At 43.8% G+C, this 14,205-nt stretch overlaps 1 protein-coding gene across 1 annotated transcript in view; it reads right to left on the minus strand.

Moving 5' to 3' along the window:
* The window catches only part of LOC122942131 (protein kinase C-binding protein 1-like), a 32,304-nt gene that overhangs the window by 822 nt on the left and 17,277 nt on the right, over positions 1–14,205 (minus strand). The window contains exons 4-5 of the mRNA XM_044299626.1: positions 9,992–10,051; positions 2,498–2,634 (exon numbers count right to left, since the gene is read on the minus strand). Coding sequence (XP_044155561.1) covers positions 2,498–2,634; positions 9,992–10,051 — 197 coding nt within the window. The remainder of the gene's footprint in view (positions 1–2,497; positions 2,635–9,991; positions 10,052–14,205) is intronic.

Raw genomic sequence — 14,205 nt, forward strand, 5'->3', positions numbered from 1 at the left:
CTACTGGCTTCTTTATACATAGGGTTTATATATGCATGTCTATACTTGCACTGGTGATTATAATATTACACAGCATAGAATTTGGCAACTTTTTACATTGAGGAGCCTAGAAAGTTGTGAGGGTGCAGCAATGGATGCCATATTGGCTGTCAAACTGTTTTGTAGACACATGACTAACATTCTTTAAGGTAATAAGAGGACAAATTCTGGGCTTGGATATTAACTTGGGTGCGGGAGCATCATCTCAGTCAGGCAGTGTACAAATAAAATACAATAAAAGCAGCAATGCAGCAAATTATGTAGAAGGCAAAAACACAGAAATCAAATCATCCTCTCTTCACTATGGGTTTATGTCTGGTTACACAAACAGTAGAGTCCTAGGCACCACTGCACACAAATCTCCCCAGCCCATGTGCATTCAAAGGGTGATAGATCCATGATGGCTGTCACAGTAAGGCCTCATGCACACGGCCGTGTTCCGCGGCCGAGAGCGGACCGTGGAAACCCGGTCGGGATTCCTCCTGACAGCAGGAGCGCACAGAGTCATTGGTTGCTGTGACGCTGTGCGGTTCATGCAGCCGCTGCTGTACAGTAATATTAGTTTTCAGACTTTGCCTCTCTGCTTTCATTGGATATTTACAAAAATTGTTGATTCGTTATTTTTGTTTGGTCTGCAACAATGGGATGTGTATAAAGAATCCAAGAGTAAGGGTACTTTCACACTTTCGTTGTAAAGATCCGGCAGGCAGCTCCGTTGCCGGAACTCCCTGCCGGATCCGGAAATCCATGCGCAAACGGATAGCATTTGTAGACGGATCCGTCTAACAAATGCATTGAAACACCAGATCCGTCTCTCCGGTGTCATCTGGAAAAACAGATCTGCGCATTGGCAGACCGTAAAACTGGATCCGCTTTGCCGGAACACTTGGTGTCGGATCCGGCATAAATGCATTTCAATGGAAAATAATGTCCGATTCGGCATTCCGGAAAGTGTTCCGGAATTTTGTACGGAGAAAATACTGCAGCATGCTGCAGTATTTTCCCCGGCCACATACCGTACAGTGACTGAATTGAAGACATCCTGATGCATACAAGACAGATTGCTCTCTATTCAGAATGCATTAGGATAAAACTGATCAGTTCTTTTCCGGTATAGAGCCCCTAGGAGGGAACTCAGCGCCGGAAAAGAATAACGCTAGTGTGAAAGTACCCTTAGGCCAGTTACACACAAGTATGTTTGGTTGAGGAAAAGCACCACGTATGATGGCCACATTTCCTGACCCAGCACTGCTCCTTTGACACAGTCAGACCCACAATGCTTAAGTTATTTTGATGCTGCGATTTCGGGTCAGAGGAGTCCGGTCTGGGAAATGCGGGTGTCACATAGTGCGTATTTTTCAAACCGAAAAAGCTTGAGCGTAACTGGCCTAATGAAACCCGAAGCTGGTTGAAATTAAAGGGTTAGTCCCAGCTGCCTCGCATTGTCTATGTGAAGTGCATGGGCACACATGTGTAATGCACACACAGTGAAGCATCACCTATAGGGGAGTTATGGACATGAAAGAGTGCCAAAAGAACATCCTCAAAAGTTGGCCATATTTGGGGGAAGACACATGGAGTCTTACAGGACATTCACACAACCGTATTCAGGATGTATTATTTGTCCATACTATTCACAAGTGTCATGGCCCAAATGCAGGTTTAACTTACCCGAACTCACAGCCTCATTGGGATTTATGATCCTGTGAGTTCAGGTCAGTTAAACCCACAGTCGGGGCTGTGACACATGCAAGTAATACTGGCAGATAATATATCCGGAACATGTTTGTGTGAACAGCCTATTAAAGGGGTTATCCGAGAGTATATGTTCCCCCATATGCCGGGCCTCCCACACTGAATACACATCCAGTGTCGGAGGGGGAGGGGGTTAAAAACAAGGCCGATTACAATGATGCTCCCCAAAACACAAATCTATCCTGGTCATATAAACATTGTAACCCAATGTTCTGATCTCCAACGGTTTCAACTCGGGAAGGGGGGGGTAATCCAATCCACATGAGGGAGTAAGTCGCCAGGACATCCCACAGGTCATGAATGGACTACTGCCATACAATGACCATGAACGGATTGTAATGTCTACTTATCACAAGAACAAGGTAATGGGGAGGTAGGTATATGGCATAAAATTATGTAGGCCCAGAAAAACAGGCTAAATAATGTCATGGTACATAGAAGAGCAAGAATCTAATCCCACTTAGTATCAGGACATGAATATCGGACAGTTCACGTGGCAAGGCTAGTGTTGTCACAGATTTAGTAATGCAACGCACAAACATTTGCCAACGAAAATGCCACCAAGAGATAGTTAATCAATTAATAACTTTTAAATCTAGTTCCCAGCGATTGTTGGTTGTGTCACTATGAGGGAGTGGGAACACAGAACAGTCAGCGAGGGACACAGTAAAGGTACATCAGAAGCTGCGCACATTCTCCATACCTGGTCTTTGTTGTGACTGTTTAACATTCCCGGTTTCTTCTTCTTTTTACTTGGGCTGCCGGATACATCTTGAGGAGAGTGCCCATTGGATGAGTGCTGGGGGCTGGAAATCTTCCTTTTTTGCCCTGAGCCCGGGTCTAAAATAAAACAACTGGGTTTATATCACTATCTGAGAGCCGCACCCAAGATGCACCCCAAAACATGGAAGGAATAGAGAAGAAACTAAACATTAAAAGAAAGGGGTGGTAACAAGTTGGGGGGGGGGGGGGGGGGTGTACCTGCGCAGTCTGAAAAAAGCAGCACTGATTGATCAGAGTCAGACGGTGCATATACACACCCCCATCTTGTTACCACCCCTCTGTACCCTTACTGCAGACTGCTGGAAATTCATTTATAACTTTTGTACAAATAATAAAGGAATGGCACAAATTAGAAACATAAGAATAGATGCTCCAGGATTGTTATTACATGGGGAATGCATGAAGCTATTAAAACAGGCATGTCAGGAGTGGTGAAAGGTCCTCTTTAATGCATTGTTAATGCATTTTAATGCATTTTTATTTGGGGGGGGGTATTGGATTGTGGTGATTAATACAGTCCTGATCAAAAGTTTAAGACCACTTAAAAAATTGCTAAAAATAATATTTAGCATGGCTGGATCTTAACAAGGTTCTAAGTAGAGCTTCAACATGCAACATGCACATTTTTCAGCTGATCAAAAGTTTAGGACCACACCTCCAAAAAAAATAAAAATAAAAAATAAACCCTCCCCAAAACAGAAATCCAACTTCCAAACATTAACTCAGTAATGAGTAGCTCCGCCGTTATTGTTTATCACTTCCAAAATTTGTTTCGGCATGCTTGATGGAAGCATTTCCATGGGGTGAGTGGGAACATTTCTCCAAGTGGTGAAGACGACCGCACGAAGGCCATTTACTGTCTGGAACTGTTGTCCATTTTTGCAAACTTCCATTGCCATCCATCCCCAAAGGTTCTCAATTGGATTTAGACCAGGGGAACACGCAGGATAGGCCAAAAGAGTGATGTTATTCTCCTGGAAGAAGTTCTTTGTCCTGCGGGCATGGTGTACTGTAGCGTTGTCCTGTTGAAAAACCCAGTCGTTACCACACAGATGTGGGCCCTCAGTCATGAGGAATGCTCTCTGCAACATCTGGACATAGCCAGCAGCTGTTTGATGCCCCTGCACTTCCTGAAGCTCCATTGTTCCACTGAAGGAAAAAGCACCCCAGACCATTATGGTGCCCCCTCCACTGTGGCGCGCAGAAAACATCTGAGTTGGGACCTGCTTGTCATGCCAGTAACGTTGGAAACCATCAGGACCATCAAGGTTACATTTTTTCTCATCAGAGAATAAAACTTTCTTCCACCTTTTAATGTCCCATGTTTGGTGCTCTTTTGCAAAGTCCAAACGAGCAGTTCTGTGGCGTTAAAGGAGACGAGGTCTTTGAAGACGTTTTTTGTTTTTGAAGCCCTTAAAGAGGACCTTTCACCAGAATAAAACTTCTAAACTAACTATACAGACATGAAGAGCGGCGCCCAGGGACCCCCCTGCACTTACTGTTATACCTGGGCGCCGCTCCGTTCTTGCCTCCGGTATCTTCATAGTTAGGCTCCACCCAGGGGAACCTGCCGGCGCCTCCTTCTCCCATGCTGCAGCGCTAGCCAATCGCAGCGCTCAGCTCATAGCCTGAGAGGCTTTTTTCTCTCTCAGGCTATGAACTAAGCGCTGCGATTGGCCAGCGCTACAGCATGGGAGAATGAGCCGACGGCAGGTTCCCCTGGGTGAAGCCTAACTATGAAGATACCGGAGGCAATAACGGGAGAACGGAGCGGCGCCCAGGTATAACAGTAAGTGCAAGGGGGTCCCTGGGCGCCGCTCTACATGCCTGTATAGTTAGTTTAGAAGTTTTATTCTGGTGAAAGGTCCTCTTTAAGTCTCAGATGCCATCTGATGGTTATGGGGCTGCAGTCAGCACCAGTAAGGGCCTTAATTTGGGTCGAGGCTCGTCCAGTGTCTTGACTGACAGCCAATTGGATCCTCCGGCTCAGTGCTGATGACATTTATTTTGGCTCTTCCACTTGACTTTTTTGTTCCATAACCCTCAGGATCATTTAAGAAATTCCAAATGACTGTCTTACTGCGTCCCACCTCAGCAGCGATGGCACGCTGTGAGAGACCCTGCTTATGCAGTTCAACAACCTGACCACGTTAAAAAAAAAAGGGAGAGTTTTTTTGCCTTTGTCATCACAACGTGTGACTACCTGACAGAGAATGACAATGAATCCACATCTTTGCACAGATTTGGCCTTTTAAAGGCATGCGGTCCTAAAATTTTGATCAGCTGAAAAACAGCCTGCTTCAGTTTAATCGTTATTTTCAATGAATTGAATGCTCAAATTTTTTTGGTCTCACTCTCATTTCTTCTTGTTGCATGTTGAAGCTCTACTTGGAACCTGGTTAAGATCCAACAATGTAAAATAAGATTTTTTTGCCATTTTTCAAGTGGTCTTAAACTTTTGATCAGGACTGTATCACCTTGGTGGCCCTATTTCAACTTTTCACTCTATTCAATTACCCCTTAATTCTACATTTTTGTTCCCTGTACTGCCTACTTTTACCTGTTCTTAAAATTGAGTTGCTAGGCAGGGTCACATTACTGACAGCCTGGGACTGTAAGTAAATTATTAAAGCCAGGTCCTCCCCAGCAGCTGATAACAGGGCCTGGGCTGTGTGCACTTCTCCCTGTCCCTGCGCTTGGCAGACGCTCCCTCACTCAGCAGAGCTGGAGAATGCAGAGTTGAAGCAGCGCAGACCAGGGAAGGGAGATCTGCCATCTGCTCAGTGTATAAATGAAAGCAACATGTGGTAAGAGGACCCCTTTGTGCTGCAGGAGATTCACCCTTTAGGGGGGAGGGCTCTGGTTACTGACACTTTTGGGGGGCTATTGTTACTGGTGAGTGAGGGCAGGCGGGATTATCCTCAGGGTGAGGGCAGTGGTGGCCATCTTAACTGAATAGTGAAATTGCAGTTTTATACAGACTGGTTGCTAAGGGCTGAATCTTATTAAAGGGAGTCTGTCACCAGATTTTGACCTTATAGACCACTTACATAGCGCTCTAGCATAGCAGCCAATAATTCTAATGGTACCTTTGATGTTTTCTTGTGAAGTTCCACCAAGGCAAAAACTGACTTTTATTCATATGTAAATTAGGGCTCGCAAGTGCCCAGGGGCGGCATTCACCTCGTTGGTGTCCAGGCTGTTCTGCCTCTTTTCGTCATATCCCTGCCCAGCCTCTTCCTCTGCCCGCCCCGCTCTTCCTTTTTGTCCTTCTCTGTAGCGAGATCCCGCGCCTGCGCTATCCATAGCTTTGCCGGGGCATGTGCACTGCGATGCCCATTGTGGGCACGGCATCGCAGTAGCTACTGCGCATGCCCCGGCCAAGCAATGGAGAGCGCAGGCGCGGGATCTCGCTGCAGAGAACTTGAGAAGGAGGACGCAAAGGAAGAGCGGGGCGAGCAGAGGAAGAGGCAGGGATATGACGAAAAGAGGCAGAACAGCCTGGGCACCAACGAGGTGAACGCCGCCCATGGGCACTTGCGAGCCCTAATTTACATATGAATAAAAGTCAGTTTTTGCCTTGGGTGAACTTCACAAGAAAACATCAAAAGGTACCATTACAATCATAGACTGCTATGCTAGAGCACTATGTAAGCGGTCTATAAGGTCAAAATCTGGTGACAGACTCCCTTTAAATATGGGGTAAGTCAGTCTAATAGTAACTGATTCTGGAATATCATGTTATTAGTAACTACACATATGAAAACTTAAATTAGGGTCTAAATGTGACAGTTATCCTTCAATGTAACTTGTCACCACTTATATTTAAAAAATGTAGACCATATTTTTTGCTTTATATGACGCACCAAATGATAAGACACATCCCGGAGTTTAGCGCAGAGAAATAAGAAAAAATATTTTTCAATTTTTTTTCAGACCCCCAAATCAGAGGCTCACATCAGACCCCCATATCAGAATCTCAGTTCAGACCCCTATTAGACTTCCAGGCCAGACCCCTATCAGACCTCAGATCAGAGACCTGCAGCGCAGCCTCAGGGAAGAAGAGTATTGTCAGTGCTCACAGCGCTTCACCCACTACCCGCACTTAATGCATACTAGTGAGCACTTCCATAATGGAAGTGCTCACTTGTATTCACTTTATAAGGTGTCATTTTCACCCCTCTTTTGAGGTGAAAAAGTGTCTTATAAAGCGAAAAATACGGTAATCCTGCAATTTTTACACTGGCCACTAGGTCTAATAATAGGTCATGATTTTCTGTTCTATACAGGTAACGGGGCGAAGAGCAGCGGATTGTCGGACAGGAGGTGTTCCTTTCCAATAGCCTGCTTTCTGTTCAGTGAAGGAGGCCGCTGCATGGGATCTCCTTCACAGTATGATGACGAGGGTTCACTATAGTGATCCCTTGTCCCCGTACAGGATCATTGTTTCTAGGCAGCAGATCACTTTTTAGACAGCACGATCTGCTGTCCAGAAGCCATGATCGGTGGTGCCAGCAAGCATGACAGGATCACCCAATGAATGAGCATTTAGTTTTTTCATCGGTTAATCGTGGCACATTTAGACAGGCAAATTGTCGGGAACGTTCGTAATCTGCCCGAATATCAGGCTGTGTAAATCCACCTTAACATCTCTACTTAGATCCATTATTGACAATAGGCGATATCACAGCTTATCAGCTCCCACCTGCCCTATGCTTAGAAAACTCTCCCATAGAAGTCAATAGGATTAGCTCCTGTCCACTGTGCTTATAGCCCATGTAGCTTCTCTCAAAAGATAGGCGTTAAACATATTTTAGGCCTAGTGGCACAATTTTATGAGTGCGATTTAAATATGACAGTGTCGTAGCTCGTAGGAATAAAAAAAAAAAGTAACCAAAAATTCTAAAAATATAATTCGCTTAGCATAAAAAAACATGATTTAAAAACAATGGTTTTCCAGGATCCCTAAAATAATTTCCAGCTCCTGCTTAGCAATGGTTGAAGCAGCCCCAAACACTCTCATAAAAGATAAGTACTGGCACATTGTACTGATATTCTAGATTAGGAGAGGAAGATGATGGCTGGAAAGCAGTTCGGGGCTGTAGAGGGAATGGGGTGGACTGTCGGGAGACAAATTGCCTTTCTATAGGATTTTTTTTTTTATATAAACTGAGCTCATGGATAATTCTGCCTACCACACTAAAAAGGATCCAGTATGCCACAATATGACTGTTACATACCAATTCAGAGCCACTTCTTCACCAAATAGAACACAGCTTTTTCACAGCCTGGTTCATAAGTAATAATGTGATAGCTCTGCCATTTTATTATGCCATTTGCTTGTACTAGTAAAACCAGTGACCCACAAAGGGTTGGGCAGGACTTTCCAGACTGCACCAACATTAATAAATACCCTGGCAGTGATGTACAAGCAACAATAAAAATGTATGCAAAAGTGACAAGAATCAGCGTGCACAGTGCCATTCAGGCTATTAGTTAGGCCTCATGCACACCACCGTATTTTCTTCAGTGTGCTGTTACTTCATTTCTACGGGACCATGAACACATCTTCAATTTTTGCGGATCCGTGTGGCTGTTCTTCATGAACATGTCCTAGTCTAGTTTGTTTTGCAAATGAGAATATAAATTTCTATTGATGGGAGCGAGAGAAAAAAAGCAGAATGCACACAGTAGGTATTTGCATTTTGCAGGCCAAAATACGGTTATGGCTGTGTGCATGAGGCCTAGAGACACATAGCCGCAGCACTGAGAGCAATCTGTAGCTGACCTCCGGCCTGGAGAGGAAGTCAGAGGTCACAGATCACATCCCCCTCCTCAAACAAAGTGCAGCCTCTTTGCTGGAGACAGATCCTCAACAGTTTAACTCTTTCTTTGCTGCCAGGGCAATTGCTGGCTTTATTTCTGAGACATACTCCAAACAATGATGTGGTTGGTTATTTCAGTGCTTGCTGTGCGAACGTTAGGCGAACAAAGTTACACCCATGATTCCTAATAATGTAGTCACAAAGGTTATTCTAATACTCAACACAATTATGTGACCATGAGCAAAACGTCATCATTTGGCTTTGGCTCTGTAAAGAACGGTGAAACTAAATCTGCTTTCTACTATAGTCAATCTCTAATGCAGAAAATATTATTGCCAGGATATGAAGATGGACATTCAGTATCCGACAATTCTCATCGTAAAGGCTTATAATGTTCTCATGAAAACCAACCAAAAGGAGTGGGTCAATTGAGTACAAAAACACTTATAATACTGAAGTAATCAAAAAATAACATGATTTTATTTGAGAATCACAACAGGACATAATTGGCACAAATCACAAAAAACATTTAACACAGATCACAATACATAAAAGTATTAGTTTAAAAAAAACCAAGAGGATCGATGGTGGACTGCTGGTATACATTTATAAAGTGCAAGTGCAATAATTCTGATTGGTCATTAGTAGAGAGGTATATTACACCAAACCACTATGGCTCCAAACTACATAATATAATAGAATCCATATGCATATTTGTACCACAGATACCAAAAATGGGGGTGAAAATACACACCACAAAGGCTAACTGAGGCAATAGGGCAACTAGAAATGTAATAGGAACATAGAAAATACTGACCAACCAACCTAGTATACCACACAGGAGCACCACCGGTCCTCTCCCCAACGCACCTGCCTGCAGCGTTTTGGAGTCCATCTGACGAAACTGAGCCAAACGGATCCGTCCTGACACACAATGTAAGTCAATGGGGACGGATCCGTTTTCTATGACACAATCTGGCACAACAGAAAACAGATCAGTCCTCCTTTGACTTTCAATGGTGTTCAAGACGGCTCCATCTTGGCCATGTTAAAGATAATACAAACGAATCCATTCTGAACGGATGCAGACAGTTGTATTATCTGAACGGATCAGTCTGTGCAGATCCATGACGGATCCGCACCAAACGCGAGTGTGAAAGTAGCCTTAACTGCAGGTTTGGATGAGACTGGAGTAAAAGACGAGTTTTCTAAATAAAAAGCAGCATTTTAAAGATTAAAGATTAATCTCCATTAGATGACTACAGAGGCGGGGCAGACTTGACTGCATCTTGAATGTTTGCTTTGAGCTCTTTCTAGGTAGTGCATGATGAGATCAGGTTACAGCCTCTAAGGATTGTGGGAAGTCATTAGAGAAACCCGTGCAAAGCCAGATTCCAAGAGTAATAAGAGACAGAACAGCACAAGCAGATTTCCGGTGTACAACATTTCACAACCAGTCTGCATGAAGTACTCAACACCAGCTCTAGTGCATTATGTGTGTGCGCAAGTCATCGTCTCTGTGGAGAAGTGTAAAAACTACTGACCATGAGATCCTGTACAGTTATTACATGGAAATAGCCTGTACTCACTGGACTGCTGACTGTCTCCATGTTCTTGCGATAATCCCTCTGGATATGCAACAGCAGGACCTGCAACACAAACCATGCAAAATTAATGTCTGTCAGAAACATGGCTGCCAGTGTCAGGATCAGCTAGAACACTTGTGTGTAATACTAGCCAAGCAGACAGAAATAAAGCAGATCAGTTAAAGGTCTCACTACCTTTAACTTAAGATCCTTTTAAATTGTCTGAACATCGGCCAGAGAATCGTTACCAAGAGCTCATAGGAACACTTATTAGTGATCATCTGCTGGTGTAAAGGTTCCGGCGATTAACCAATGAACGAGCGAAACACTCATTCATTGGGTAATATGATTGTTTGTGCAGTCACCAAACTCATCATTTGCTGGCAGCAGATTGTGCGGTCTAAACAGCCTCTGCTGCCGGCAAACAATAATTCAGTATGGGAACAAGCGATGGCATTAGCGATCTTTCCTCCCCATACTGTGGAGATCTCTGCATGTAAATGTAGAGGTCTCCTTCACTGAGCAGGCGCTTGCAGGGAAGAAACGCTTCCTCCCCAACAATCTCCTGCTAAATCAATCAGTGTAAAGGGGCCTTTAACTAGTACAATGCTGAGCAGTGGTAAGTGAAATTATTCCTACACCAGAGGATTGTACAGAGCCTGGTCTTAAAAATATACTTCCAAGAATTCTAATCACAAGGTCTGTGCAGTAACTAAGGGCTCATTTACATGACTGTATGGTTGCCGTGCCCGTACTGCAGACCGCAAACTGCGGGTCCGCGAAACACGGGCACCAGCGGTGTGAACTTCGCATCATGGATATGGACCTATTGACTTGAACTTCCTATCTTTTCCACTGTGGAGGCACAGATCGGAAGCCCATGTTAACAGTTGGAAGCCCATCAGGGGGCTTTCTGGTCTCTGCCTCCATACTAGAATAATGCAATGATTGCTTGAGAAAGACCGATGAAGGTCGAAACGTCGCTTTAACCATGCTGTTTTACTACACTGGCGAGTGCTGCGGATTTTTAGCATTTACCTAGACGTTGGGACCATAAGCCAGGATCAAAATCTGCGTGCACCGCCTCCACCTTAAAAGGTACCTTTAATGGCCTTTCCCATTATGGGATCAGTAGGGCTGCCAAAATCTCTGTGTATATTCCATGCTAAAATAGACATTTCCTCACTGAAATACAGAGTTCACACGGCCACCAAGTAAATGCTGGGAGATTTCAGCTTTTAAGCTTCAGAATAAAGACTTCAGCCAGGATCAGTACAGGATAAGCTATGTAAGGTAAGTACACAGTGACTCCACCAACAGAATAGTGAGTGCAGCTCTGGGGTATAATACAGGCAGTAACTTTGGATCAGTACAGGATAAATCTCTGTTCATACTACTGTCAGAAGTGTCCACCAATAGTGCTACATGCAGCATGTTTCTTCCCCTCAAAATAAGGAAAGACACAACAGAATCCAATGGATACCATTGCATTAATAAGCCAATGAGATACAACAGAGTATTGTGACTTTTGTTATAAACGGAGGCCAAAACAGTAGTGTGAACCTGGCCTAAAGGCCCCCAAACAAATTAGGCTATTGTCGGCAACAATCTAAGAGAGAACAGGGGTAAGAGAAGGATTGGACATGCTGAATTTCAATGTCCAATCTTTATTTTTAATCTCCCAGAGATGAGGGGATTGGGAGTAATAGCTGTTCGCTGGCTTGTTTAGCCAATCGCTCTCTCCTGATCCTTAGCGGTTAGAGGGGTGAAAGGCAGTACCAGATAACTCTGGCAGCGCTTTTCTCCCCAAAAGGATTAGGCAGGCTGATATCCAACATACCTGACCCTTTTTAGACATTTGGCATCAAGGTTCCACCATACACATTACAACAGGGATGCCAACCTGCGGACCTCCAGCTGTTGCACGGGCAGCCAAAAGCTATCAGCCAGGCATGATGGGAGTTGTAGTTTTACATTAGAAGATCGTGTGTTCCATCCCAAATTAGTGGGTACAGCTGACATAAATGTGATGTATATGGTCAGCTTTACATTCGTGGCATATTAATATAATTAGTTAGGGTTCTAACTGTTAGAAACCCTAAGATCTTATACATTTGGGGTGGAGAGGGTGGGATAGCAGGACAAATAAGACTAGGCTCCTATGATGAAGAAGAACTGTGAGAAGTCCAGACATTTTCACCATGCTACATTGCAGTCATGTAAAAGTGGTCTCACTTTGATTTTTTGAGTGAACAGGAGAGGACACTGCTCTATAAACAATTTATAACAATAATTCAATCGAATTATCTGCTACTACGTCCCTACTTTTCTTCCTCATCCGATTCACATTTTTTGCAGATCACACGTAGAACCATTCATTTCTATTGGTCTGTATGTCCGTTCGGCAAAAAAGTTCGAACATGTCCTATTCTTGGCAGCAAAATGTGAAGGTCCCATTCAAGTCAATGGATGTGCAAAATGCGGATGGCACACTGAAACCATCTGCATTTTGCAGATCCACTGCCTGGAAACTGAAGAGACAGCCCCAATTTCCTCCTCCTGCTTTTTTTTTTATTTATTTTTTGCAGTCCGTCAAAATAGATGACAAATGGAAATATTACAGCCATATTTTGAGGACTTGCAGAATGGATGCAAACGCAAAACAGAGAAATGTGTAATCCGCAAAACGGCAATGGTTATGTGCATGCAGTCTTACCCTAGAGGGACGTTACTTGGGGGAGGGGTGTGTAATGATAGGCTACATGGGCTGCATTACTCCAACCACCAAGCCATATACCTATTAGTGTGCCCGTATATGCAATACAGTGACCAACATAGGGTGCACAAGCCCATGTTTTGACTGATTGCTTGTGCTCTTAACAGATACTGGAGCCAGGATCAGTTACTTCAACGTGTGACCAGGCCTCATACATGACAAAGAGGGGCATGAAAGTGCACGTCCATCAGATACACCAGCATTATGACAGTCAGGATATGTATTTAAATATATATTACAGGAACAATGTTGGGTCATGCAATGCCAACCACACAAGACATCCATGTTTTGTGCAATGTGAATAAAATAGGGATGCTGGCATTAGTAGTAAGCTTTTAACCTACTACCCCATTTCCATTCTCCCAGTTTTTCCTAGGTTGCAGAAGAGCAGAAGCAGGCAGTCATCGTGTGTACTGGAAAAGCAGGGGTTACTCTGCTCGTCTCCCTCCCCCACAGTGCAGCCAGTGGTGTCTATGCAGGATTAGTGCTCTTTAATAGCTGCACTGAATTCTAAGGAGAGATCAGACATTTTGCAGAGCTGGGGTTGTGATAACAGAGACTGTCTATGGTGTTCACAGCAGTAGAAGAGCGATGTGTGACTATATACAGTATACACGGAATATTACACACTGCATATAGTAAACAGCATCTACACACCCATAAATCTCTATTTGCTTTTATCCATCAGACATCCACTCATGTTTCATAAAGTGATCGTTCTGATCCAGGTACAAACCGGCCTCTAATGTGAAAAAGAGCTGTAATAAAGAGCTTCCCCAGCTAAAAGGAGTAAAAAAAATAATATACATACAAGTTCCAAACACACAGACAGCTCTCACCTTTGTCGCTTTGGCACAGGCCCAGTACGGACTTGACTGTATAGAAACGGCAATCCAAAGAAAAAACTTGTGGCCCACAAGTTTTTTCTTTGGAATGATTATTTATTATATATATATATATATATATATATATATATATATATATATATATATCTCTATATATATCTATGTGTGTATATATACACACACACACACACACACACACATATATATACACACACGTCGGCTTCGATCAGATATATTTACTATATTATTTCATTTAATGTTTGTGTTTTTAAAAGATTTAAACACTATCCACTATGAGCGACATCTACAGCACCCCGCCCCCAAAACAATGACCTCCACAGCCCCTCACCCCTTAACACTGACCCCCCCCCCCCCCCAGTGCCACGTCCCTTAAAATTGGACCTCCACAGCAGCCTTCCCCTTTAAAAGTGACTCTCACAGCATACCACCCCCTTGACAGTGACCTCCACAGGGGCCCGCCCCCTTAACAGTGGCCTTTACTTGATCGGGGGCATGTCCTTTTGAACAGCTCACTGGAAAGCAGCAGCACAGTACTGTCTGAGTGTGAGCTGCAGGGAGAAAGTCACCCTGCCTCC

This window comes from Bufo gargarizans, chromosome 6 (assembly GCF_014858855.1).
Source record: "Bufo gargarizans isolate SCDJY-AF-19 chromosome 6, ASM1485885v1, whole genome shotgun sequence".
Lineage (NCBI taxonomy): Eukaryota > Metazoa > Chordata > Amphibia > Anura > Bufonidae > Bufo > Bufo gargarizans.